Source organism: Microtus ochrogaster, linkage group LG4 (assembly GCF_000317375.1).
Source record: "Microtus ochrogaster isolate Prairie Vole_2 linkage group LG4, MicOch1.0, whole genome shotgun sequence".
NCBI classification, from domain to species: Eukaryota; Metazoa; Chordata; class Mammalia; order Rodentia; family Cricetidae; genus Microtus; species Microtus ochrogaster.
This window is the reverse complement of record NC_022030.1, coordinates 22,020,771-22,042,246: the sequence shown is the minus strand read 5'-3', so window position 1 is coordinate 22,042,246 and position 21,476 is coordinate 22,020,771. Positions and strand designations below refer to the sequence as shown.

The 21,476-nt window shown below is 51.3% G+C and overlaps 7 protein-coding genes across 8 annotated transcripts in view; 4 read left to right on the top strand and 3 right to left on the bottom strand.

The window, feature by feature from the left end:
• Proser3 (proline and serine rich 3) overlaps positions 1-4,819 on the bottom strand; it is an 11,011-nt gene extending 6,192 nt beyond the window's left edge. The window contains exons 1-3 of the mRNA XM_005361241.2: positions 4,667-4,819; positions 2,184-2,279; positions 1,687-1,851 (exon numbers count right to left, since the gene is read on the bottom strand). Of these exons, the coding sequence (XP_005361298.1) occupies positions 1,687-1,851; positions 2,184-2,242 (224 nt within the window). The 5' untranslated portion in view covers positions 2,243-2,279; positions 4,667-4,819. The remainder of the gene's footprint in view (positions 1-1,686; positions 1,852-2,183; positions 2,280-4,666) is intronic.
• LOC113457658 (zinc finger protein 420-like) overlaps positions 1-21,476 on the top strand; it is a 1,205,902-nt gene that overhangs the window by 378,889 nt on the left and 805,537 nt on the right. The gene's annotated exons all lie outside the window — the stretch shown is intronic.
• Hspb6 (heat shock protein family B (small) member 6) lies at positions 4,977-8,120 on the top strand. Its single transcript, XM_005361240.3, has 3 exons — positions 4,977-6,011; positions 6,914-7,036; positions 7,111-8,120. The coding sequence occupies exons 1-3, from the start codon at positions 5,814-5,816 to the stop codon at positions 7,276-7,278; spliced, it is 489 nt and encodes a 162-aa protein (XP_005361297.1). The 5' UTR covers positions 4,977-5,813; the 3' UTR covers positions 7,279-8,120.
• Lin37 (lin-37 DREAM MuvB core complex component) lies at positions 8,128-12,526 on the bottom strand. The gene is made up of 9 exons (XM_005361239.2): positions 12,308-12,526; positions 10,325-10,400; positions 10,094-10,144; positions 9,730-9,759; positions 9,566-9,651; positions 9,314-9,480; positions 8,503-8,643; positions 8,342-8,415; positions 8,128-8,263 (listed from the first exon to the last, which is right to left on the bottom strand). Exons 1-9 carry the CDS (start codon positions 12,339-12,341, stop codon positions 8,182-8,184), a joined length of 741 nt encoding a protein of 246 aa, XP_005361296.1. The 5' UTR covers positions 12,342-12,526; the 3' UTR covers positions 8,128-8,181.
• On the bottom strand, positions 14,490-15,841 carry Psenen (presenilin enhancer, gamma-secretase subunit). The gene is made up of 4 exons (XM_005361235.2): positions 15,600-15,841; positions 15,330-15,472; positions 14,918-15,022; positions 14,490-14,766 (listed from the first exon to the last, which is right to left on the bottom strand). The coding sequence occupies exons 2-4, from the start codon at positions 15,388-15,390 to the stop codon at positions 14,627-14,629; spliced, it is 306 nt and encodes a 101-aa protein (XP_005361292.1). The 5' UTR covers positions 15,391-15,472; positions 15,600-15,841; the 3' UTR covers positions 14,490-14,626.
• On the top strand, positions 15,855-18,227 carry U2af1l4 (U2 small nuclear RNA auxiliary factor 1 like 4). Of its 2 annotated transcripts, none has more exons than XM_005361237.3 (8): positions 15,855-15,942; positions 16,080-16,167; positions 16,472-16,538; positions 16,626-16,675; positions 16,752-16,850; positions 16,990-17,123; positions 17,225-17,320; positions 17,968-18,227. In XM_005361237.3, exons 1-8 carry the CDS (start codon positions 15,899-15,901, stop codon positions 18,050-18,052), a joined length of 663 nt encoding a protein of 220 aa, XP_005361294.1. In that variant the 5' UTR covers positions 15,855-15,898; the 3' UTR covers positions 18,053-18,227. The 2 variants fall into 2 exon arrangements, with proteins under 2 accessions (XP_005361294.1, XP_013207022.1); XM_013351568.1 differs by having other exon boundaries at positions 15,910-15,951; positions 16,105-16,167.
• Igflr1 (IGF like family receptor 1) lies at positions 19,273-20,965 on the top strand. The gene is made up of 4 exons (XM_005361234.2): positions 19,273-19,438; positions 19,789-19,973; positions 20,230-20,554; positions 20,640-20,965. Exons 1-4 carry the CDS (start codon positions 19,273-19,275, stop codon positions 20,963-20,965), a joined length of 1,002 nt encoding a protein of 333 aa, XP_005361291.1.

The window sequence follows — 21,476 nt, the reverse complement described above, 5'->3', positions numbered from 1 at the left end:
TTTTTTTTAAGAAAAGCAAGCACTTGACCTTAAAAATCCATTTCTCTTTCTTATATATTAATGTAATTTTAATTTTTTTACATTTTTTTTCTCTATGTGTACATACACACACACAGGCATGGGTGCACACTTGAACGGGCATGCTACAGTGCACATGTGTAGATGGGTCTCAGGGATTGGCCTGGGGTTGTCAGGCTTGGTAGCAAGCACCTTTATCCACTGAGTCATATAGCCGTCCCGATATTAATTTTCTTTTTTTCTCTTTTGATTTTTTTGAGGCAGTGTTTCTTTGGGTAACCCTGGCTGTTCTGGAACTAACTCTGTAGACCAGACTGACCTTGAACTCAGAGATCCCCTGCCTCTGCCTCCTGAGTGCTGGGGTTGAAGGTGTGCATGACTACTGCCCGGCTGTATGTGCTTTCTCACACTTGATGTGTATGGGATAGCACACACATCACAGAAGACAACTTTGTGGAGTCAGTCCTCCCTTTCCGTCTTCATGTGGGGGTCTTGGGATCAAACCCAGGTTGCCAGTTACCCACTGAGCCATCTTGCTGGCCCCTTCTTTTTTGTTTGTTTTTACACAAGGTATCATTTAACTTAGGCTGGTTTTGAATTCACTACGTAGCTAAGAGTGACCTTGAACTTCTGATCCTTCTGCCACTACCTTTTTTTTTTTTTTTTTTTTTTTTGGTTTTTCAAGACAGGGTTTCCCTGTAGCTTTGGAGCCTGTCCTGGAACTAGCTCTTGTAGACCAGGTTGGCCTTGAACTCACAGAGATCCACCTGCTCTGCCTCCTGAGTGCTGGGATTAAAGGTGTCTGCCACCATGGCCCAGCTGCCTCTACCTCCAAAATGCTGAGTCTACAGGCATACATCACTATGCCTCATTTTATGTGGCTTTGGGAATCAAACCAAGGGCCCAGTGCATGTTAGACAGATGCGCTAACAGCTGAGCTACATCACCAGCCAGACTGGCTCTTGAGCAACAAAGAATAAGGGAGTATGAATCTGGAAGAGGAATGTCAGTGATGACCATTTTGGCCTATGAAGGAAAGGACAATAGCTTAGAGATAGAACAACAATAAGATAGACAGAACCTATGTTACTATCACCTTAAATAATGCCTGCAATGTCAGCCCTGGTTGCTTCTGTCAGGACCACTAGCTGAGGGAGACATAAATATTATCAGGGACCTCTATCTTTCAGACCCATGGACTCACTCTACGATGCGTGTTCTCATAGATCAGTATGTGGAGGAACCGAGGATTCAGAACAGTCACAGTGCATGTGTGTGCTTAGCATTCCCAATTCAAGGAAACTGAGACCAAAGCAATGCAGAGAATAATTAACCGAGGCAGGATCTGAACCCAGGCAAGCTCCAGACCCCTCAATAACACACATGAAGTGCCCGGTCCTAAGAGTACTGCGTAACAGCTCTGTCTAACAGTTATTATGGGATGCCTTCTTCCTCCCTTACACACACGAAGTGCCCGGTCCTAAGAGTGCTATGTAAACAGCTCTGTCTAACGGTCATTATGGGATGCCTTCTTCCTCCCTTACACACACGAAGTGCCCGGTCCTAAGAGTGCTACGTAAACAGCTCTGTCTAACGGTCATTATGGGATGCCTTCTTCCTCCCTTTGGCCCCAGATCTCCCTTCCCCGCCTGGAGTTCTGGCACTTACTTGGCTACCACAGAGTCCCCGCTGTCAATTACAGTGAGTGACGGAGAGGTACTTTGTTCCTCAGTGCTGAGTGGAGAAGGGGTTCCGGAATCGGATGGCCAGGACGCCTCAGACAGCTCAGGGGAATTGCTTGCTGTGGTCTGGAGAGCTTGTGGCCTTTGAGACCTGGATGGACACAGGATTTAAATTGGGAGAAATCCCAAGAAGAAAAGATCAGATCAGAGGGTGATCCCGGTGGGGAACGAACACACATAGAGGTCGTCCAAGAGAGGAGACATCCTACTGTTGCCAGTGGAAGGTTCAGTTGACAGCCTAAGGGAGGCTGTGGTTGGGGACCCAGGTGGCAGAGAGCCGGAAGTGGGATGGCCACCAGCAGTGGCGCAGGGGACTTCTCTTAATCGGTCATCCCCATTCTCATCACATGCCTTCCTTCCTTCTAGCGGTCACTTCCTGCTGTTAGTCTATGTCACAGAACTTTACCTAAAGCGTGTCCTCACCTTGGGGCTCCAGTTCTGGCTCCTCGATGGCCAACAGGGTTGTCCACCCTGGAGAACATTTCAAAGGGGTTGTCTTGGGTTGTGAAAACTGACAGGCTACAAAAGAAGCAGAGCATGGTAAGAGGAGGACAGAAGCTAACAATTCCCATGGAGTCCTGGAAGAGATGGACTACAGTTCCCACAAATCATCACTTCGTACTCAAGACAATGCTCATAGAGGTGTGATTCCATGACCTCTTGAAAGAGACTTAAGAGAACCTAGGAACTGGTAGTTGGTAGTTCTTAACTCTGGATCCAGCCTAGGAGGAGCTTTTATTATTTACTTATTTTTTTATATTTATTTATTATGTATACAATATTCTGTCTGTGTATATGCTTGAAGGCCAGAAGAGGGCACCAGACCCCATTACAGATGGTTGTGAGCCACCATGTGGTTGCTGGGAATTGAACTCAGGACCTTTGGAAGAGCAGGCAGTGCTCTTAACCACTGAGCCATCTCTCCAGCCCCTTATTTACTTATTTTTGAGACAAGGTTTCACTCTGTATACAGCCATGGTTAGCTTTGCACTTCAGGTTATCCTCCTGCCTCAACCTCTTGAGTGATAGGATTACAAAAATTTAGGAGAGGGCTTTTAAAATCATAGACTTGCCAGATGGGCAGTGATGGCACACACCTTTTAATCCCAGCACTGAGGAAGCCAAGGCAGGCAGGTCTCTGTGAGTTCGAGGCCAGCCTGGTCTATAAGAGCTAGTTTTCAGAGCTACAGGGAAACCCTGCCTCGAAATACAAAAAACACACAAAAACCCCACAAACTCCTATGTGATATTCACCTGTCATCCCCACACTCAAGAAACTGAGGCAGGAGGATCAGAAGTTCCAGAGGCTGGGGAGATGGCTCAGTGAGCAAAGAGCTTTGTGCACAAACATGTGGACCTGTGTTCAGATCCACAGAAGCCATGTAAAGCCATGTGCTAGCACAAGTCTGCAATCCAAGTACTCCTACACTGAGATGGGAGGTGGACACCGGAGAGCCCCCCAAAAGCTTATAGGCCAGCTAACCAGTAGTACTCAGATGTAAACATCAAAGAGACCCTGTCTCAACAAGGTGAAAGTTGGGGTTGACACTTGCCTAGCGAGTGCAATGCCCTGAGTCTGGTCCTCAGCTGGGGACCGGAGGGAATGGGAGTGGGAGGGAGATGGGAGGATGACAGACAAAGCGAAAGATGAGGACAGACACCTGAGGTTGTCTGATTTCCACACTTACACACAGAAACAGATGCACTCACACACAAAGGCTACATGGACAAGAATAACATGTTATAGAATCATGGTCCCACTCCAAGCTAACAGAATCAGAATGCCAATAAACAAGCTAGACATTGCATCTTCTCCAAACTATCCAAGCAATTAAAAAAAAAAAAGATTGAATTCTTTTTATGTTTTGTGTATGAGTGTTATTGCACTACATGTGTGCAATGCCCTCGAAGGCCAGAAGAAAGTGTCAAATCCCCTGGAATTAGCACATTACAGATGAAGGGGAGCAGCCATGTGGGTACTGAGAATCAAACCTGGGGTCTCTGGAAGACCAGCCACTGCTTCCAAACTCTGAGTGAGCCCTTTCTCCAGCCCCATCCAGGTAAAATATGGTCTGTTGTATGGTTTTATATGTTTTTAACTGACACATGTTAATTGTACACGTTTATGAGGTGCAGTATACAATACATGTATACAACGTGTTATGATCAAATCAAGGTAATTAATCTCTTTAAACATCTTCCATGAAGCCCATTTCATGAAGACCAAGACTAAAAAACAAGTAATTTATTAGCCAGGCATGATGGACCATGCCTTTAACCCCAAAACTCAGGAGGCAGAGGCAGGGGCAGGTGGATCTCTGAGTTCAAGGCCAGTCTGGTCTACAGAGTGAGTTCCAAGACAACTAAGGGCTACACAGAGAAACCTTGTCTCAAAAAAATAAAAATAAAATAAGAATAAAAAAAGAAGAAAGTAATTTAAAAGACATAAATGAAAAAAGAAGAACGAAAACAACAAAAGAGGAATAGACAAAAATAAAAGAACAACAAAGAACCGGACTAAAACGTACATACTACGTTTCCGGTTAAATCTGTTAAGGGGAGGAGGATGTGGAATGAGGGAAGGGGTAGATGGACTACAATCCCCATGAGCCACCGGGCCCTCCTAAGCGAGAAGTTCAAAGATAACACCCATGGTTGTCTGGGGAAATTTGGAAACCAACAAACTTAATTTCCAAGTTTCTTTTAGACTCCCTTAGAGCCACCCAGAGAGAAGAAAAGACATGAGATCCCAGGGATGGGGAAGCTCACTGCTGGAGCGCCAAAACCTGCGTAGCATCTTGGGAGTTGTAGTTCCAGTGTGGTTGGGCCGGAGACCCCAGGCTCCAGCAAACCCATGTTACCTTCCCTGGGCTTCCTGTGATCTCTGAGGGAGGAACCAACCTCACCTGCAGTCCGTCCCGCATCTACCTCAGCGTTAGTGCCAGCTGAGCTCCTTAACAGGACACCCCGACGCCTACCCTCCTCGCTGTCAGCTCCGCCCCTTTTTGGGGGGCCTCCAAGGCAACCAATGATAGTCTAGAAAATAAAAGTAACTGGAAAAGCGGCCGAGGGGTGTTCCCTCGTGACTGGCTGCAGCACTGCTGAGGGCGCTTGTTTGATTGGAGGCGAGGAGTGTGCAACAGTCATTGGCAAGACTTTCGACCAATAGAAAGGATCAGAGGCTCGGAAGCCGCTTGGAAGAGCGCTGAGTGTGTTGGCTATAACGCTGTCCTTTTTCCCCTAACCGCCAGAGTTGTTGCAGGAGCTAAGTCCCAGCTCCAGCCTAACTACTGTTGCGGGGGTAACCGGGGACGTCTGTCTTCACTTGGCCATCCCTCTATCAGTTGGGCCGGCAAACCCGTCTTGATGGTCACCTTAACCACTTTCCTCTTGCTACTGAGCAGCTGGTCTCACTCCTTGCCAGGTCCGGGCTTCTGGCCCAAGCAGTAGGATCAAAACGAGCTATTTCTGGCCCCGGCGCGCAGCCCCTGGGGGCCGACCTGGAGTGTTCATGCTCACGCCCCCCCTGGCCTCTGAGCACCCGAGGCTGAGTCAGAAGCCCAGAATTAGGCCCGACCTACTCTGGGGTAGGGTCTGTTCTGTGTCCTCTGACAGCCTGGCGTGGCTGCAGCATTCTCCAGGAATCTTCCTAAGACTGGTGCGTCATCCTCAGATGCCAGCCTGGCGGACATGGATTAAGAGGACGGAGAACTCTTTGATGGACTCTTCTTCGGGGCCCAGGTTCCCAACTGCTGCCACAGTGGTTCGCCACACCTAGAAGGGTCTGCCTCCTTAAGCATTAGCTTCCCCTTCTAGAAATGGAAAAGGCTTAATAACAGTACCCTGGTGTCCTTTTCCAGGCATCCAGCAGGCGTTTAATAACTAGCCAAGTCATTATTGAAGTTTCTAAATAAGGCATACTAATGGCTGAGTCTGGCCTCAATCCCAGTGTCCCTGAGAGGCCGGCCGCGGGGGCCGCACTGGGCACTGTATAAATCGGAGAGTGCGTGCGCTTGGGCACTGCGGAGCCCAGGGTGGCAGCAGAGGAACAGAATGGAGATCCCCGTGCCTGTTCAGCCTTCTTGGCTGCGCCGCGCTTCAGCTCCTTTACCTGGTTTTTCCGCTCCGGGACGCCTCTTTGACCAGCGTTTCGGGGAGGGGCTGCTTGAGTCCGAGCTGGCTTCCCTGTGCCCTGCTGCGATCGCCCCCTACTATCTGCGCGCCCCCAGTGTGGCCCTGCCCACAGCACAGGTACCAGACCTGGGGGAAGGGACAACACAACTACTAACAAGACTAGCGGTCTGGTTCTCCCTGGGGTGGGGGTACGGGAGTGTCTGTGGATTTTAAGTTTAGGGAAGAATGCCACCTTTCAGCGGGCCACTGAGAGTTCTCCGAATGTGGTGTGTTGAGGCCAGGTTACTGTTCCCCTGAGGGGCGAGGAGTGGAGTCTCATAGCTCGGGGGTGGAAGGACTGAAGGAGGAAGGTGACCCCAGGAATCCGGGGAAGGGACAGTGAGTCCCGAAGGGTTGGAATGGTCTTGTGTATCCGTCTCCCAGTTGGGTGATTTGATGAAGGCAGCCTTGGTCACTTTAAAGCAGAGGAAGAGTACCGTAAATTAGAAGGCACAGGAGGTTTCATGACCTGAGAACTCTGGAGATGGGGAAGTGGCATCATTTGCTAGCGTGGTGGGGAATAAGAGGTCTCGTAACCAAAGACATGGTGGCTGTGGAGTCAATGACATCGGATGGGGGTACAGGGCAGGTACCCAACTCTGTCACCCTATGAATGCGGAAGTTCAGGAGAGGTGGACCCAGTGCCTATAAGGGGAGGGAGGAGGCTAGTTATTTATGTGTAAGGTTGAGGTTCTGGTGACTCCGAGAAGGGGACTATCTACCCGAGTCCTTGGGCAGCAGCACTGTAACTATAGTGTAGGGGTGCTGAGTCCCAGAAGCCGAGCCCCCATCCAATGAAAATCCCACACCTGGGGGCTGGAAAGATGGCTCAGAGGTTAGGACAACTGACTGCTGTTCCAGAGGTCCTGAGTTCAATTCTCAGCAACTACATATGGCTCACTCCCATCTGTAGTGAGATCTGGTGCCCCAGAAGACTATACATAATAAATAAATCCCACACCTATGTCCCATGTGCACAGGTGGCCAAGGACCCTGGGTATTTTTCTGTGCTGCTGGATGTGAAGCACTTCTCCCCAGAGGAAATCTCTGTCAAGGTGGTTGGCGACCACGTGGAGGTTCACGCACGGCATGAGGAGCGCCCGGTAGGCCTGCAGGCCAGATGGGACAGCAGGGTTGGGCAGGAAGGTGGGACGCTCACGTCCATTTTCTCCCCCAGGATGAACATGGATTCATTGCTCGAGAGTTCCACCGCCGCTACCGCCTGCCTCCTAGCGTGGACCCTGCTGCCGTGACCTCGGCACTGTCTCCTGAGGGTGTCCTGTCCATCCAGGCCACACCAGCATCGGCCCAGGCCCCACTCCCATCACCACCTGCTGCCAAGTAGGGGTCCGGGCATTATAGGACCGAACCTAAGAAGCCTCTTTAGGCTCCCTTTTAAAAGCCAATCTGACTCCGCTGCCCAGCCAGATATCCCAATCGCTGTCAAGACAGTTCCTCCCCACCAAATCTGAGTGTCTTCCCCTAGGACCTTTCCACCTAAAGCCCTACCTGGGCCTTAGAAACGGAGACACCCCCCCCCCAAGCCTGCCCTGCCCTGTCAGCTTTCAGCCCCATCCATAATAACCCCCCTAGAGACAACACAAACACTATCACCCTCCTTGGACTACACTCCCACCTGACTGACCCCAACTTTGGGCTTATACTAGCACTAGGCCTCCTACTGCACTTCTAAGTTGTAGAATACCCACACTGTGAGACCAGAGTACAATGTAGATAGTGCTCCACACACCCCAGACCTGTCACCTAATTCCCCACAATGACCCATGGGAAGGCCAGTCTGACCCAGACTGCATGGGCTTTCCACCAGACTCTAGATCCTGTCCCTGCCACCTAACAGTCTACCCCAGGCCATTTCCTGACTTGAAACTCCAGGAGCCTACGATCCCAAATCCTGTTCTGATTTCCCAATCCTTGGAAATCTATTCCCAACCAACCAGGAGCCCCAAACTCAGACTGTACAGGCACCCCAACTTCCCCAGATGTGCTAGGCCAATGAACCAGAACCCTTGGGTTCCTTTGTCCCGACTCCCCGCCTGCAGCCAGATAGCCTAAGCAGCCACCTCCCATCACTTGTCCTGTAAGATCAGTCACAACTCCGTTCCCTGTCACCTCATGCCCTTCCTATCAATCCCCAATAAAGGCACTAAAGATTCATCGACTGCCTTATGTCTGGGCCAGTTTTGGTTGGGGGCAGGTTTATTGGGGTGGGGGTGGGGGACTGGGAACATCACTGCCGATCATACATCTCCCGCAGGATCTTCATGCTTTCTGAGTAACGAAGCTGATTCCGATGAGATGCCTCCTTCCACCTAGCAAGGTAAAGGAGGATTTAGCAACTGCTGCAGAGGGCATGCAGGCAGGGAGCAAGTGGGGCAGGGCACGCTCACCTCTGGCGTATACGTTTCCAGCGTTGCATGTTGCGATAGATGAGCGAGGAAAGAGACGGTTCAGGCTCGGAGGGCTGCATGGACAGAGAGGCCCAGCTAGGTGGCCACGCCCCAACCTCCCAACACATGTCCTGAACTCCAGGCCAGCCTCATACACCTACTTCATCATCTGGGGTACCCTGGGTCTCAGGCTGCAGGGGGGATGGAATTCGGGATCTGCAGGTATCGCCAAGTGATCCAGGGGCTGTGGGTGGAGGCAGCTTGTACACATCACGGCTTTTGCTGTTGATGACTTCTGAACCCTAGGGAGACCAAGCCCCACTGTGAGGCCCAAGAGTCAGAGCAGAATGTTTAAAGTACATGCACCCCTCGTACCTTTCCCAGTGACACAGACATGAGTCAGAAACCTGCATCTGGAGGAGTCACAGCAGAGGGACACATACCTTTACCAGCTAGAGAATGGTCTTCCTGTTCTAGGGACTGGATCTTTTTGTCAGTCTGAGAACCCTTGTCTACCCTTGCCAAGCCCAGGGAATTCCATCTATACCTGTCAGCCCAAGGTGGGGGTCAAGAGCCTGCCTTAAGGAATTGTCCAGGGGGCAACATGTCTACCCTTATCTTGACAGAGTCAAGTCCTATGTCCGTCCCATGGATCCCTGTCTGCCCTCTTAGGCCAGATGACTTCCAAACCCCCATCATCCTCCACCCCACTCATAGGGTCCACATTTGCTCACCAAGACCCCAACTGGTAGCCACATCTGTTTGCACTAAAGATCCCTGTTTAGCCCGCTATTTCTTGGAATCCCTGTTCCCTAGGGAGCTGTATCTATCTGGCCTAAGGACCTCTGTCTTCACCTAATGGCACATAGCTGTGTGTCCTACTCTACGACTCTATACTCATTTAGGGGGCCCAATGGGGGGGATCTTGAGTCTATCCACCCACTGCTCTCTCTGGCCTCTGGGTCATCCCACCTCCTCATCCTCAGGCAGAGGGGGCAGTGGTGAGCTGGGTGACCGCTCCCGCTCTCGCACTGAGGGACTGTTGCGCATCCAGGCACGGCAGATGGGGTACAATGGTGTGTTCTCACTGAACTGGGCCAAATCCACACTCCGGTCAAACAGCTTGATCACATATGTGTCTGGGGTGGTGAGGTGGGACACAAATGAGCACCCTTATTTAGTTCCTGGCTCCATGCCCACCCTCTCGGGCCCCTGCCTACTCACTGGATCTCTGAGGACCCCCCTCAGCCAGCCCATCGTCCATCTCCCTCCTCTTCTTCCTCCGCTGGTGGGGGAAGCGGGCGGATGGCCTGTGTGGTGAAGGTGAGCATCAGCCCGGAGCTGGGGACTGGGAACCCGAGAGTGGGCTGGGGCCCCAGCCACCTTACCTTTTGCCAGTAGCAGCGATGGAGCAATCCCTGCAGGGAGAGACAGGGTATCAGCAGGCCGAGCCTTTAATAAACACCTGCTCAACACCCCCACCACAAGGCAGGGGTGATGTAGTTCAGTAGTAGAGCATTTGCATAGCATGGGCAAAAACCCTGGGGTTCAATTCCTAGCACTGAAAACAAACAAAAATGGACATCCTGGGGTTTACTGCTACCCCTCGGGCCTTGTATCCCACAAACATCCCCAAGGTGTGAGCCACTTACACCGCAGGTATCTCTGTCCATATAAGACGGTTATGACTCGGAGGAGGGAAAAGTTACCTAACCCAAACTCTCAGGTCTAAACCCCATCAAGACCTCTTACTTGTTGTGTGTATCCGAGGGTGTCTTTCCAGCATCTTCATCCAGACGTTCCCTAGGAGCAAAAGCACCATTGGCTTAGGGTACTGAGGGCCCAGAGTGTGATAATAATGGATCTCCCCAGGGAACACCTTTCTCCCCGTGTCGGCCTCTAGATCTCATCCAGATCCCAACCACAAAGAGTCCAGACACAATCCCCACCCTTGTGGTCCCCCAGGCTGGAGCAGACTCCAACCTGTCCATGTGACTCTTCTCTAGGAGACACTGAAGAACAGCATCCAGCTGGTTCCGGGCTTTGGCCATCTCCATCTCTGAGGGCAGAAGGTACGAAGTAGGAATCAGTTCACATATGTGCACCCCCACATCCTCTGTGGGAGGCAACCCTAAGGTCTGGTCCAGGTGCCCTGAAAGTGGCAGCTTTGGTGCCCCTCAGTGGAGAAATAAGACAAAGACAGAATGGGGCGGCTGAGCCTTAGGCAGGGGTCAAGCCGAGGCCGCTGCCATTGCTCCAGTCTGTTGGCTTCTCTCCCACACAACACCAGCTTAAGGTCTATGATCTGCACACCTTCCATGGACAGCCCTTAGGGGCTTTCTACGGGGTCCTGTACTAGGTCTGGCTCTCTAAACTAACCCCTCTTCCTGAATCCCCACCAATCCACAGGCTCCTGGACTCACCACAGATACCCCTTTCCCTTCCTGGTCTCAGCCCACTTGGCTTCCTGTGTGTCTAACCACGTATTCCCTCCCCACCTCGCCCTCTCCTCCCACTCAGCTCCTAGCCTCATTGTCTCCTTCTGATCCACTTTCCACGATGTGGACAAGAGACACCCCCCACCCCCATGAAGGAAGTCAGGCCTAGCTAGGCATAGTAGCTGCTATACCAGCACCAGCTCTGGAGGCTGAGACAGGAGGATTAAGAGTTCAAGGCCAGCCTCAGCTACGTGAGACCCTGGCTCAAACAATAAGCAAAACAGAGAAAAAAGTAATAAAAACAGACAAGCAACCTGGCTTTGATCTTCCCCAGCATGGACCCCTTCAGGATTCCACAATCCTGACCGCAGAAAATGCAGTCTGGACTCAGCCCGGTGTTTCCAAGCCTACCCTTGTCCTGTTGCATATTTGTGGCAAGGCTCCTTCCACTTTAGTGTCTCTTACTAGGCAGCCGTGGGGTGGCCTGGAGTTTACTAAACAGAACAAACTGACCTTGAATTCAGAGATCTGCCAACTTCTGCCTCCCACGCACTGGGATTAAAGGTGTGTGCAACACAAACAGCCCCTCCACTATTCCACTCAAGTTTTCTCATTGTTTTTGTTCTGTTTGGGTTTTTTGTTTTATTTGGTATCTTGTGGTACACATTTGCCAACTCACTGCTTGGTTCACAAACCTCCCTAGACTACCCATTTCCCGCAGAGGAAAAGTCCTGGCCCCATCGATCTGTCCTCCTCCCCACGACCTCTCTGCCTCCACTTCATTGCCACAGCCATCCTGGCCTCCCCACTGCTCCCTTGGTTCCACTGGCTACTCCCTCACATCGCCACTCCAACTGCCATTTCCTCCCACCTTGAGGACTGATTTGTTTGGTTAGCTGTGACTATAGGAAATATCACTAGGGCCTGGTTTTACTTATTTTTCAGGGCTGGGGATGAAACCAGGGGTCCAGGGCGTGCTAAGCAAACGATCTACCATAGGCGCACCTACAGCCTTATCTCATTTTAGGTAACACTTCTCCCATTTAACACCTCACATCACTATTTACTACTGACCACCTTTTCCTTCTGGATTCTGTGCTCCCGCCTCACTGCCCTTTACCACGCCATTGTAGGGTTCCCGTCTGGCTCTGCCTGAGCCTATGTTTTCTCATCCACCACACTTCCTACGCCTGAAGGTTACTGGAATACAGCAACTGAGAATTGATTCCCTGTACTTCAGGGTCATAGCACAATTGCTGACTCGTGCCCACTTCCAGAAACGGGAAAACTGAAGTAGAACAAGAAAAGGACTCTTCTTAGAGTTAGGGGCTCCGGACCCCGCAGTTTTACGACCGCCACAGGGCCAGAACGACCACCATTCAATCTCAAAGCTACTCTGAACACACCCGGGATGGTTTGAAGGTGGCATGCTCATGCGACTGTCAGATGGGCTGCAGAGAGATGCCACATAGTTCCCTTTTTCGCGATAACCCACGTCTCTCGGGTATCCTGGATCCTCAGTCCTCACCTGATTTCTCCACTTTTACCTTCACCGGGAACATGGTTTGGGTCCAAGTCTAATTCGCTGGATTAGAAACACTTAGAGGAGACAGGATTCACAAGCCAAGGCAGGAGGCGGGCAGGAAAAGGTCAAAGGTAAGCCTGGGTACCACTGGCCCTCGGGCCTGAGCACCGTCCAGTGGCCACTGCCTTGACCGCCACCTCCCTTCCTTCCCTTCTGTAGGCGGGCCCCTTCGGCAGCCGCTATTTCCCATTAGTTAATGAAAACGTCAATTTCATTCGCAGGCCAATTGACAGCCTGTAAGTTCCACCTTCCGAGGCCCTGTTTCCGGAAACAAACCAACGACAACCCAGGAAACTACTGGGAGGGCGGGGGAGATCGTGTGATTCAAACTTCCAAGGACCGCCGCGCGGAGCACTGTGGGAAACAAAAGCGCAAGGCTTCTCGAGATTCGTAGTGGTATTGTCAGTATACTCATTTATAGCTTTGAACTAACTACTGTAGCTCTTTGTCACCGAGTTCCCTAAAAAGGAAGAGCGATCTGGAGTTGGGACTGGCTTCTTAGGGAAAGATGGCTAGATAACAATTGCCTGCTGAGCAAAATCTCTGTGAGTTAAGTATTTAGAGCGCTGGGTATTGATGCGGATAGTGAGGACACTGCAGGAACAAAGCAGGCAATGCTGCCTTGCCCTAAGGTGGCTTATCTTGTAGAGAATAGTAGTCAATAAGCCAAAATTCTAAGCGAAATGTAATAGGGACAAAAATATGCTCTAAAATAGTCCTAGGGAACATCAAGGTAGGACTGAGATTTTATATCGTTATTTGTTCATTTATTTATCTATTTATTTATTGCCTCACTCTGGCTCAGTCTAGCCTGAAACTATAGATGCAACCCAAGCTGGCTTTGAACTTTTAACATACCTTGGTGGGTATCTTTGTCTGTTTACTTATTTATTGGGGGTTGGGGTGTGAAGGGGCACACATGTACCATGGTACACCTGTAGAGGTCAGAGGATCACGAGATTTGGTGGTCAATCTCAGGCCAGGATTGGCAGCAAGTGCCCTTACACACTGAGTCATCTCACCAGACCCTTTGCTGAACCTTTTTTTTTTTTTTAATTTATGTTATCTTATTTAGTTGGTTTGAAGGTGTCAGATCCCTTGGAACTGGACTGACAGAATTGTGAGCCATCATATGGGTGCTGGGATTTGAACCTAGGTCCTGTAGAAGTGCAGCCAGTGCTCTTAACCAGTGAGCCATCTCTCCAGCCTTGAAACTGTATTTTATTGTTTTGGGTCAGGATATCAGTATATAGCTCTGGCTGGCCTGGAATTCACAGAAATCCACATGCCTCTGCTTCCAAGTGCTGGGATTACAGATGTGAGCCACCGAAATCATGAAATTTTCAATAGGAAGATCAAGGGGCCAGAGACATGGTTCCCTGGTCAAGAGGACCCAAGTTGGTTCCCAGTACCCACTTGGAGACTCATAAGCATCTGCAACTGCAGTTCCAGAGGACAAGACGCCCTCTTCTGGCTTCCATGGGTACCGCATCAACACACACACACCTAAAAATGAATAAAAATAGGGAAGTCAATGAAGTTTTTCTAAGAGTGCTCTGAGGATAGTTCTCTCGCTCTAGACACCTCCAGAGTCTAGGCTCACATGAGTTCTTCCTTGGCTGACAATACTAAAACACAGAACAAGAAAGTAAGTATCTTGTTTGGTTTGCCTGCTGGGAATTGAACCTAGTGTCTTTCTCATGCGGAACAAGTGTATTGCCAGTAAACTACATCCCTAGTTAAGAAAGTCGGGGTGTTTTGTTTGTGTGTCCCCACTTTGTAGACCAGGCTGGCTAGAAACTCAGAGATCCATTTGCCTCCGCCTCCCTGGAGCTGAGATTAAAGATGTGCACCACCCCCATCTGGCTAAGAAAGTTGTTATTTTTTAATGCACAACTACCAGTACAGGATAGCAGCCCCTAGAAGTGGGGGTCACTCTTTTCTTCTTCATCTGTGAGACAGGGCTCCTCAGCAGGAGAGTTCCTACTTCAAAAGGGTCTGAGTGGTAGTCAATAAAATCAAAATTCGCACAATGTGTGAAGCCTAACACATAACACATTCAGTAAGTGTTTTTGAATGTTAGCAACCATTTTATGCTTCTACTTCCAAAAGATCCCAAGAAGTCAATATTTAAAGTTAGGGTCATTTATTGGGGCAGATGGGAAGTGGGGGACAGTCTTCAGGGTTTGAGAAAAAGCTTAGCACAGAGAAGCCCATCCTGGGAGAAAGGACAGACCGCCAGCTTGCCAGCTTGTGAGGTTGTCAGGGGGTGCCCAGGGGAATGGTGAAGGAAAGGTAGTCCCCAAGAGCACCCCAGCGGGGCCGGTAGATCTGGAAGATGGTGATCCAGGTGGTGAGAACAATTACCCAGAAGAGGAAGCCCACAGCTGAGCGCCAAACATCTATAACGAAGAACAAAGGTAGGAAGAGTTGGCCTCTCCCAGGCCCGCCTTTTTATCTCTGCCACAGATCTCCCAGAGGTCTGGAGCCTCCACCGTCCTTCCAACCACCCGCTACCCTGTGTTGGTTTTCTGCTGGTGCCCTACAACTCACAGCCTTTGATTTGGCTCTGCTCTGTGTAGGCTGGGGCGAGGAAGGCCTCTCTGAAGAACCAGAAAATGTTGACCAACCAAAGAAAAGGCAGGAATGCAAAACCACCTAGGAAAAAAATAGCCACACTTGGCCAACCGGCAATGAGGACCTTCCCTAATCCCCACCTTAAAAGGCCCCTTTAGAAGGGCCTCTCCCACGTCCAACCGGAGATCTTCATTCTTTCTCTCTTGGGATTCAGAAACTGAGGCTTCCAGCTTGCTCCTTCCTGAGATCTCTCTTCTCGCGGACCAGAGTTTCCATTCCCAGTTGCGTTACCCCTAAGATCCACAACCCAGGTCCCTATGTCCCCTAGCCTCGGGGCGCTCTAGTCCAGTCCCCTGTATTACCTGAAACCTAGGGGGATCGGCCTTACCAAGATAGTACTTCCGGCACAGATTCAACTTCTCCTCATTGGACACCCGCTCCAAGTTCATAGCTGCGCTGGAGCCCGGTGGTCCTAAGGGTCTACAGACCGAGACCCAAACCACAGGCGCGAGATCACGAACTACCACGCCCCTATTACGACAAATTAGATAAAGGGGTGGGGGTTGCTACGAGGAGGGTGTACCTCTGCGCCCTCGAACAGGCTAGTGCGGAGAAGTTCTTTATCTAGTAAGGGTACGCGAGACAACCCCCAACTCACCAGTGGAGTTTATCCCTTCTGCTGGGTTTCCTTCGTTGTTTTTAACTACGGCCGTTTGCAGGAGACGCCGCAGGTTTCTGTGGAGTTTGTAGTCTTTATTTTTTTTTTTTAATTTCCCCTGGAGGCTACGTTGTACGCATGCGCTGCTAGGAAATTTGCGCACGACTGTCTGGGAGGACAAGCGGGCCTACAACACGCGTGCGCAGTCGCGGCACAGGCAGGTACAAACTACACTTCCCAACGCTCCTGAGCAACGGAAGTGACGCAAGGAGCAGGCGCGTTGGAGTGTTCGGGTAAAAATGGCTGAATATTTAGCTTCGATATTCGGGACTGAGAAGGACAAGTGAGAATGGTGAAGGGAGTGGCCTCTCAGGGAGCCGGGGCACTTGGGTCCTTATGGGCTGGGTGGACAGGGCAGTGTTCGTGGGATGCCCGGCCTTCCCGGCCCTCGGTTTACCTCTGTCTTTGCACCTCTTCCAGGGTTAACTGCTCTTTTTACTTTAAGATTGGGGCCTGCCGGCACGGGGACCGGTGCTCCCGACTTCACAACAAACCGACATTCAGCCAGGTGAGACCCAGATTCGTGCCACTCCGCGCTTCATCTGCTGCCCATCATCCCGAGGCCCCGCCTCTTCCGGATTCCTAAGGCCAATCTCTGTTGCTTTCTGACCTGGCCCTCTGAATAGACCCTTCTCTCGGGGACTGGGCCATACCTCCCATGTGCGCAGGCCACGCCCCTTTGCTGTCCAGGTCGTTCTTAGGCGCAAGCATCTCTGACAAACTCCAGTGTTTCCCATCTCGGTCCCCAGCCTCACACCCACTCTGCATGCAGCCCTGATTTCTGAGCCCAGGCCTCTTTATTATTTGTTCAGACCATAGTGCTGCTCAACTTGTACCGAAATCCACAGAACACAGCCCAAACGGCAGACGGATCGCACTGTGAGTAAGAAAACCAGTCAGGTCAGGGGCCGGGCAGACAACCCCCAGCAGTCTACGCCCTCATTTCCCCATTTGTCCCGCCTCCAGGTCACGTGAGCGACGTGGAGGTGCAAGAGCACTATGATAACTTCTTTGAGGTGAGACTTGCCGGGATAACTGGGTTCCCTGACCTGGGTGCCAGACCTTAGCTGAGTCTCTCTCCATCTTCTGCAGGAGGTGTTCACAGAACTGCAGGAGAAGTACGGAGAGATCGAAGAGATGAATGTGTGTGACAACCTTGGGGACCACCTCGTGGGCAATGTCTATGTTAAGGTGCCTGTTGCCCCCTGCTTAGAGCCCAGCAGGGGAAACATTTGAGTGGCTGATGGCCACCACTGAGACCTCACAGCCTGAGGACTGTCCCCTGAAGATCTTGACTTCCACAGCCCATGGTCATCCACTTTCCCCTCAGTTCCGCCGGGAGGAGGATGCAGAGCGGGCTGTGACTGAACTCAATAACCGCTGGTTCAACGGGCAGGCTGTGCACGCGGAGCTGTCCCCTGTCACTGACTTCAGAGAGTCGTGCTGCCGGCAGTACGAGATGGGGTATGGCAGAAGTAGAGGAGTGGGCTGGGCAACAGAGTCCCAGGCTCTTCAGGGTTTGGTAGGGGTTGTCAGTGGTGATGGCCTCTTCTGTCTGTTCTTAGGGAATGTACCCGAGGTGGCTTCTGCAACTTCATGCACCTACGACCCATATCCCGGAACCTGCGCCGCCAGCTCTATGGACGAGGACCCAGGCATAGGTACCTCAGATCCAGCTTGCCAAGTTCTCCTATACCTTGAGATGATTCTGATTTTGTGGGTATACCATTTCAAGGCTCTTGTGATATATATATATATATATATATATATATATATATATATATATATATATATATATAGTTTTGAACCCTGCCTGGAGAGCATTACCAGTAGGCGGAGTTTTCCTGTCCTGCAGCTGCTCTCAAATAAACACTGAGGTTATATTAATTACAAATGCTCAGCCAGTAGCTCGTGTTTGTTACTAACTAGCTCTTACAACTTAACCCATTTCTGTTAATCTATGTGCTGCCTCATCTGACTGATAACCCCCTGACTCTGCCCTCCCATAGCCCCTCATTCTCAGTTTCGCTTTCCTGCCTAACTTGGTCCTGTTCAGCTATTGGCCAGTCAGCTTGTTTAGCAAACCAATCACAGTGACACAGTGTAAAGGATTATTCAAATACCTTCGTCTCAGTGCCCCAGACAGTGTGAAGTCCAAACCCAAGACCAGCCTGAATACCACCCCTGAGTACCAATCCTGAAGTGACGTTAACAACCATCCTGTGCCTGAGAGAGCAGCCTGAGGAAATCTTCACACCATTCCTAACTTTCCTACCCATCTCTGTCCACACCTCTTCCCACTTCCCAGGTCACCCCCAAGATCCCATACAGGCCACCGTCCCCGAGAAAGGAACCGGCGCCGTTCCCCAGACCACCGGCATGGTCGCTTCTGAGACTGGTGCTCCTGTTCCTCACCCAAGGGCAGAGACGTTCCTGTGCAGGGTCCCTTCTCAAAAGGTCCCTCTTCACTCCAGCTTCATCCCAGGCTTCAGAGCTTCATGGTGTAATCTGCTCAGCAGAGGAACTTGCTCCTCCCATCCCTCCTCTAATAAAGCTTTAGACTTTGAGTGTGTGGTTTCTTTCCACCCCCACATCTAAGAGAATATGTACACCAACCACGGGCTCAGCAGAGCAGCTTGGAACCAGCTGTGAAAGGAGGCTTTGGGTCTGGGTCTGCACCGGTAAGTTGGGACTGCTTTTGTACCCAAAACCTTAGATTCCCCTTTCTAGGTGCCTTTTAGGGAGAGGTCCCCGATTGTGGCAGGTTGGAGGATTCCTAACAGATGGGGATGAGAAAAGGAGGGGAGGTGTGGCTCAGACCGTGAGTCCGCAGGTTAGGCCTGAACACTGAAGCCCACCACACCACCCTGAGTGAAAACACTGGTCCCTACCCTTTCAGAGCTTGGAAAGCTTTGGCTATCTTCTAGTACTGTGGTGTTTGGTTTGTGGTTTCAATTGGTTTTGAGTTTGTTTTTGTTTTTCAAGACAGGGTTTCTCTGTGTAACAACCCTAGCTGTCCTGGAACTAGCTCTGTAGACCAGGCTGGCCTGCTGGAACTAGCCCTGTAGACCAGGCTGGCCTCAAACTCAGAGATCCACCTGCTTCTACCTCCTGAGTGCTGGGATTAAAAGGCTTTAATTGGTTTTTGAGGCAAGGTCTCACCGTGTAACTATGGCTGGCCTGAAACTCTCCCTGTAGACCATGCAGGTCTCAAACTCAGAGCTCCTTCTGCCTTTACCTTCCAAGTGCTGGGATTAAAGGTTTGCGCCCCAGACCTGACTACTGGGGTGTTTTTAGTAGACTCCCCCCCCCCACACACACACAGGGCCTTCACCTAGTCATACAGGTTCTGTCACCCCATCTTAGAGAAGACAATGAGAAGGCAGGTGTGTGAGGATGGATAATCTGACCATCCACATCAAGTTCTTTTTAGGCCTGTGGGCCTGGAGTTGGGTATGGGGCACACCAGCCCTCAAAGAGGCCCCACCTAGAATTCTGCGCCCCTACACCCACCACTTCCTCCTGCCCTGGACTTCCTGGAAAGTGCTGCAGAAGCGGTGTGGATGGAAGAAAGTCCTGTGGTCACAACCCACAGGTTACAGGCTCTGCTGAGATGGGGCCCAGATGTATATTCTGGACAGCCACAGTGGCCGTGCTGCTGCTGATTCGAGCTGCCTCGCGGGAAGTCTCTTGGTTCTGCGGCCGCCTTGAGTACTGGAACCCTGACAACAGGTGCTGCCGGAGCTGCCTGCAGCGCTTTGGTCCTCCTGCCTGTCCTGGTGAGCACTAGATAGTACCGAGATAAGGGGCATTAGGAAGTGGCTAGGTTCTTGCTGGACCTGGCAGTGGGGCTTGTTTGAAGAGTATGGGCGCTGGATCTTTGGCAAGTAAAATTGAGAGGATAGACTGAGCCTGTGCAGAAAGGATAGGAGGGGACACAGCGAATTTTACCTGTGAGTGGGGAGAGAGGGAGAAAGGGCTTACGCAGATTTTACAATGTGGGCAGGACTTGGTAGAGTGGGTGGGGAAAGGGGTGGGTTTTCCTGTGGATTTGAAGTGGGAGGGCCAACTAGCGTTGGAGAGAAGGCCTGTGGACAGACGTGCCTCTGGAGCCCATATGTCCTACTAGACTACGAGTTTACAGAAAACTGCGGGCTCAATGACTTCGGCGACACCGTAGCACACCCTTTCAGGAAGTGTTCTCCTGGGTATTGTAACCCCAACGGCACAGAGCTGTGTAGTCCCTGTAGCAGCGGAGCCACAACCCCCGCACGTATGGAGAGCCACAGTAGAACTCAGAAGCAGTGTAGAAAGGTGCTTGATGCCTGGGCTCTGGGACAGGGATTGCCTGAGGTAGCTGTGGGCTGCTGTGGGTTCCATGAGCAAAGCTTGGGTCAGTGGGGAAGCCTCACTCAAGAGGGTGGGGGAGCACAGCAGAATCCCCAAGTGCAATGCCTTCAGTGGGTGGATGAGGTGGGGGCAGGAGAGGTAGATCCATTTAAGGGCCTAAGGGGTGGGTGGGAGGCTTGGCCGGATGGGCCCTGTTTCACACTCAAACCCCTATCCTCAGAAGCCCATCCCTCCCAAGGAAGTCTGTCCTCTGACAGCTGGAGAAGCAGAGCTCTCTATCTCCCTGGATCAGGGACAGACAACCAAGAACAAGGTCTCCAAGCCCGGCTTTGCTCCACCCTCAGTGCTGACCCTCTTCCTGGTGCTCCTGCTCTTGGTAGTGGTCTTGCTCTCTTTGTTCAAGAGAAAAGCCTGCTCCCATCCATGTCTCAGCTTGGCTTCTGGAGGCCCCAGCACCTCCGCACACTGGTGTTCTCCAGGCACCCTGGAGGTGTTGGGAAGTAGGAACACCGGCAAGACACCACCACTGCAGCTCTCAAGCTGGGGTTAGTAGGGGACAGCCCTGCCCAGGAGGGAAAGTGACCTTGAAACTTGTCCTTCCTCCCCTTCACTACCTGCCTGGTTTTCCAGAGCTTCAGGGCCTGACCTCACAGCCCCTGTCTCGCCTCCTGGACGAGCTGGAAGTTCTAGAGGAACTGATTATGCTGCTGGACCCTGAGCCTGGGCCTGGCGGGAGCATGGCTTATGGTACCACACGACACCTGGCTGCAAGATATGGGCTGCCTGCCACCTGGTCTACCTTTGCCTACTCACTGCGGCCCAATCGCTCACCCCTGAGAGCCCTGATTGAGATGGTGGTGGCAAGAGAGCCATCTGCTACTCTGGGACAGCTTGGCATACACCTGGCCCAGCTAGGGCGGGCAGACGCACTGCAGGTGCTATCCAAGCTTGGCTGAGTCGGGGTTTGCTGGAGCTTACTGCTCTCAATAAAGTTTCCCTTTAAGCTAATGTCTGCTGCTCATTAAAGGAGTCTTCTTGGAATATAATCCTGGTGGGGCCCCAAGCCAACAGCCTTCTTTCCTGTAAAGGGTCCATTCCAGTATGAACAGGAGGACCTGCATGAACCTGGCCACTCCTGGAGTTATCTGTCTGCACTCAACTTGTGCATGAAGGCAGAAACTGGCACACTAGCTCTGACATCTCTGCAGACCCTGATTTTGGCTGCATCCCACAAAGTCCAGGATGGCCTGGAACTCTGTATGATACTGATGACTTTGAGTTTCAAGAATCTGGGACCTTCATCTGCCTGCCTTTACTTACCAAGTGCACATCACCTTGTCAGTTTCCATAGTGCTGTGGATCTCTTATATGATATGCAAGTACGGTATCAACAAGGTAGTATTTCTAGCCCTGCCACCCTCACTGGCCACTGTGGCTTTCTTGGTTACAAGGGTTGTGTTAAGAGCT

Bases quoted from the DNA above. Each gene is read 5' to 3' on its own strand.
- Hspb6 (XM_005361240.3), top strand. From the start codon at position 5,814: ATGGAGATCCCCGTGCCTGTTCAGCCTTCTTGGCTGCGCCGCGCTTCA. The intron at 6,012-6,913 runs GTACCAGACCTG...CCATGTGCACAG, and splicing joins TGGCCCTGCCCACAGCACAG to GTGGCCAAGGACCCTGGGTA. The intron at 7,037-7,110 runs GTAGGCCTGCAG...TTTCTCCCCCAG, and splicing joins CACGGCATGAGGAGCGCCCG to GATGAACATGGATTCATTGC.
- Lin37 (XM_005361239.2), bottom strand. From the start codon at position 12,341: ATGTTCCCGGTGAAGGTAAAAGTGGAGAAATCAG. The intron at 9,760-10,093 runs GTAAGAGGTCTT...CTCTCCCTGCAG, and splicing joins CCCTCGGATACACACAACAA to GGATTGCTCCATCGCTGCTA. The intron at 8,644-9,313 runs GTGGGATGACCC...TGGTCTCCCTAG, and splicing joins CTCTGCCTGAGGATGAGGAG to GGTTCAGAAGTCATCAACAG.
- Psenen (XM_005361235.2), bottom strand. From the start codon at position 15,390: ATGAACTTGGAGCGGGTGTCCAATGAGGAGAAGTTGAATCTGTGCCGG. The intron at 15,023-15,329 runs GTAAGGCCGATC...TTTTTTTCCTAG, and splicing joins GTGCCGGAAGTACTATCTTG to GTGGTTTTGCATTCCTGCCT. The intron at 14,767-14,917 runs GTGAGTTGTAGG...TCTTCGTTATAG, and splicing joins GCAGAGCCAAATCAAAGGCT to ATGTTTGGCGCTCAGCTGTG.
- U2af1l4 (XM_005361237.3), top strand. From the start codon at position 15,899: ATGGCTGAATATTTAGCTTCGATATTCGGGACTGAGAAGGACAA. The intron at 16,539-16,625 runs GTGAGTAAGAAA...TCCCGCCTCCAG, and splicing joins AACGGCAGACGGATCGCACT to GTCACGTGAGCGACGTGGAG. The intron at 16,851-16,989 runs GTGCCTGTTGCC...CTTTCCCCTCAG, and splicing joins TGGGCAATGTCTATGTTAAG to TTCCGCCGGGAGGAGGATGC.
- Igflr1 (XM_005361234.2), top strand. From the start codon at position 19,273: ATGGGGCCCAGATGTATATTCTGGACAGCCACAGTGGCCGTGCTGCTG. The intron at 19,974-20,229 runs GTGCTTGATGCC...CCCTATCCTCAG, and splicing joins CTCAGAAGCAGTGTAGAAAG to AAGCCCATCCCTCCCAAGGA. The intron at 20,555-20,639 runs GTTAGTAGGGGA...CTGGTTTTCCAG, and splicing joins ACTGCAGCTCTCAAGCTGGG to AGCTTCAGGGCCTGACCTCA.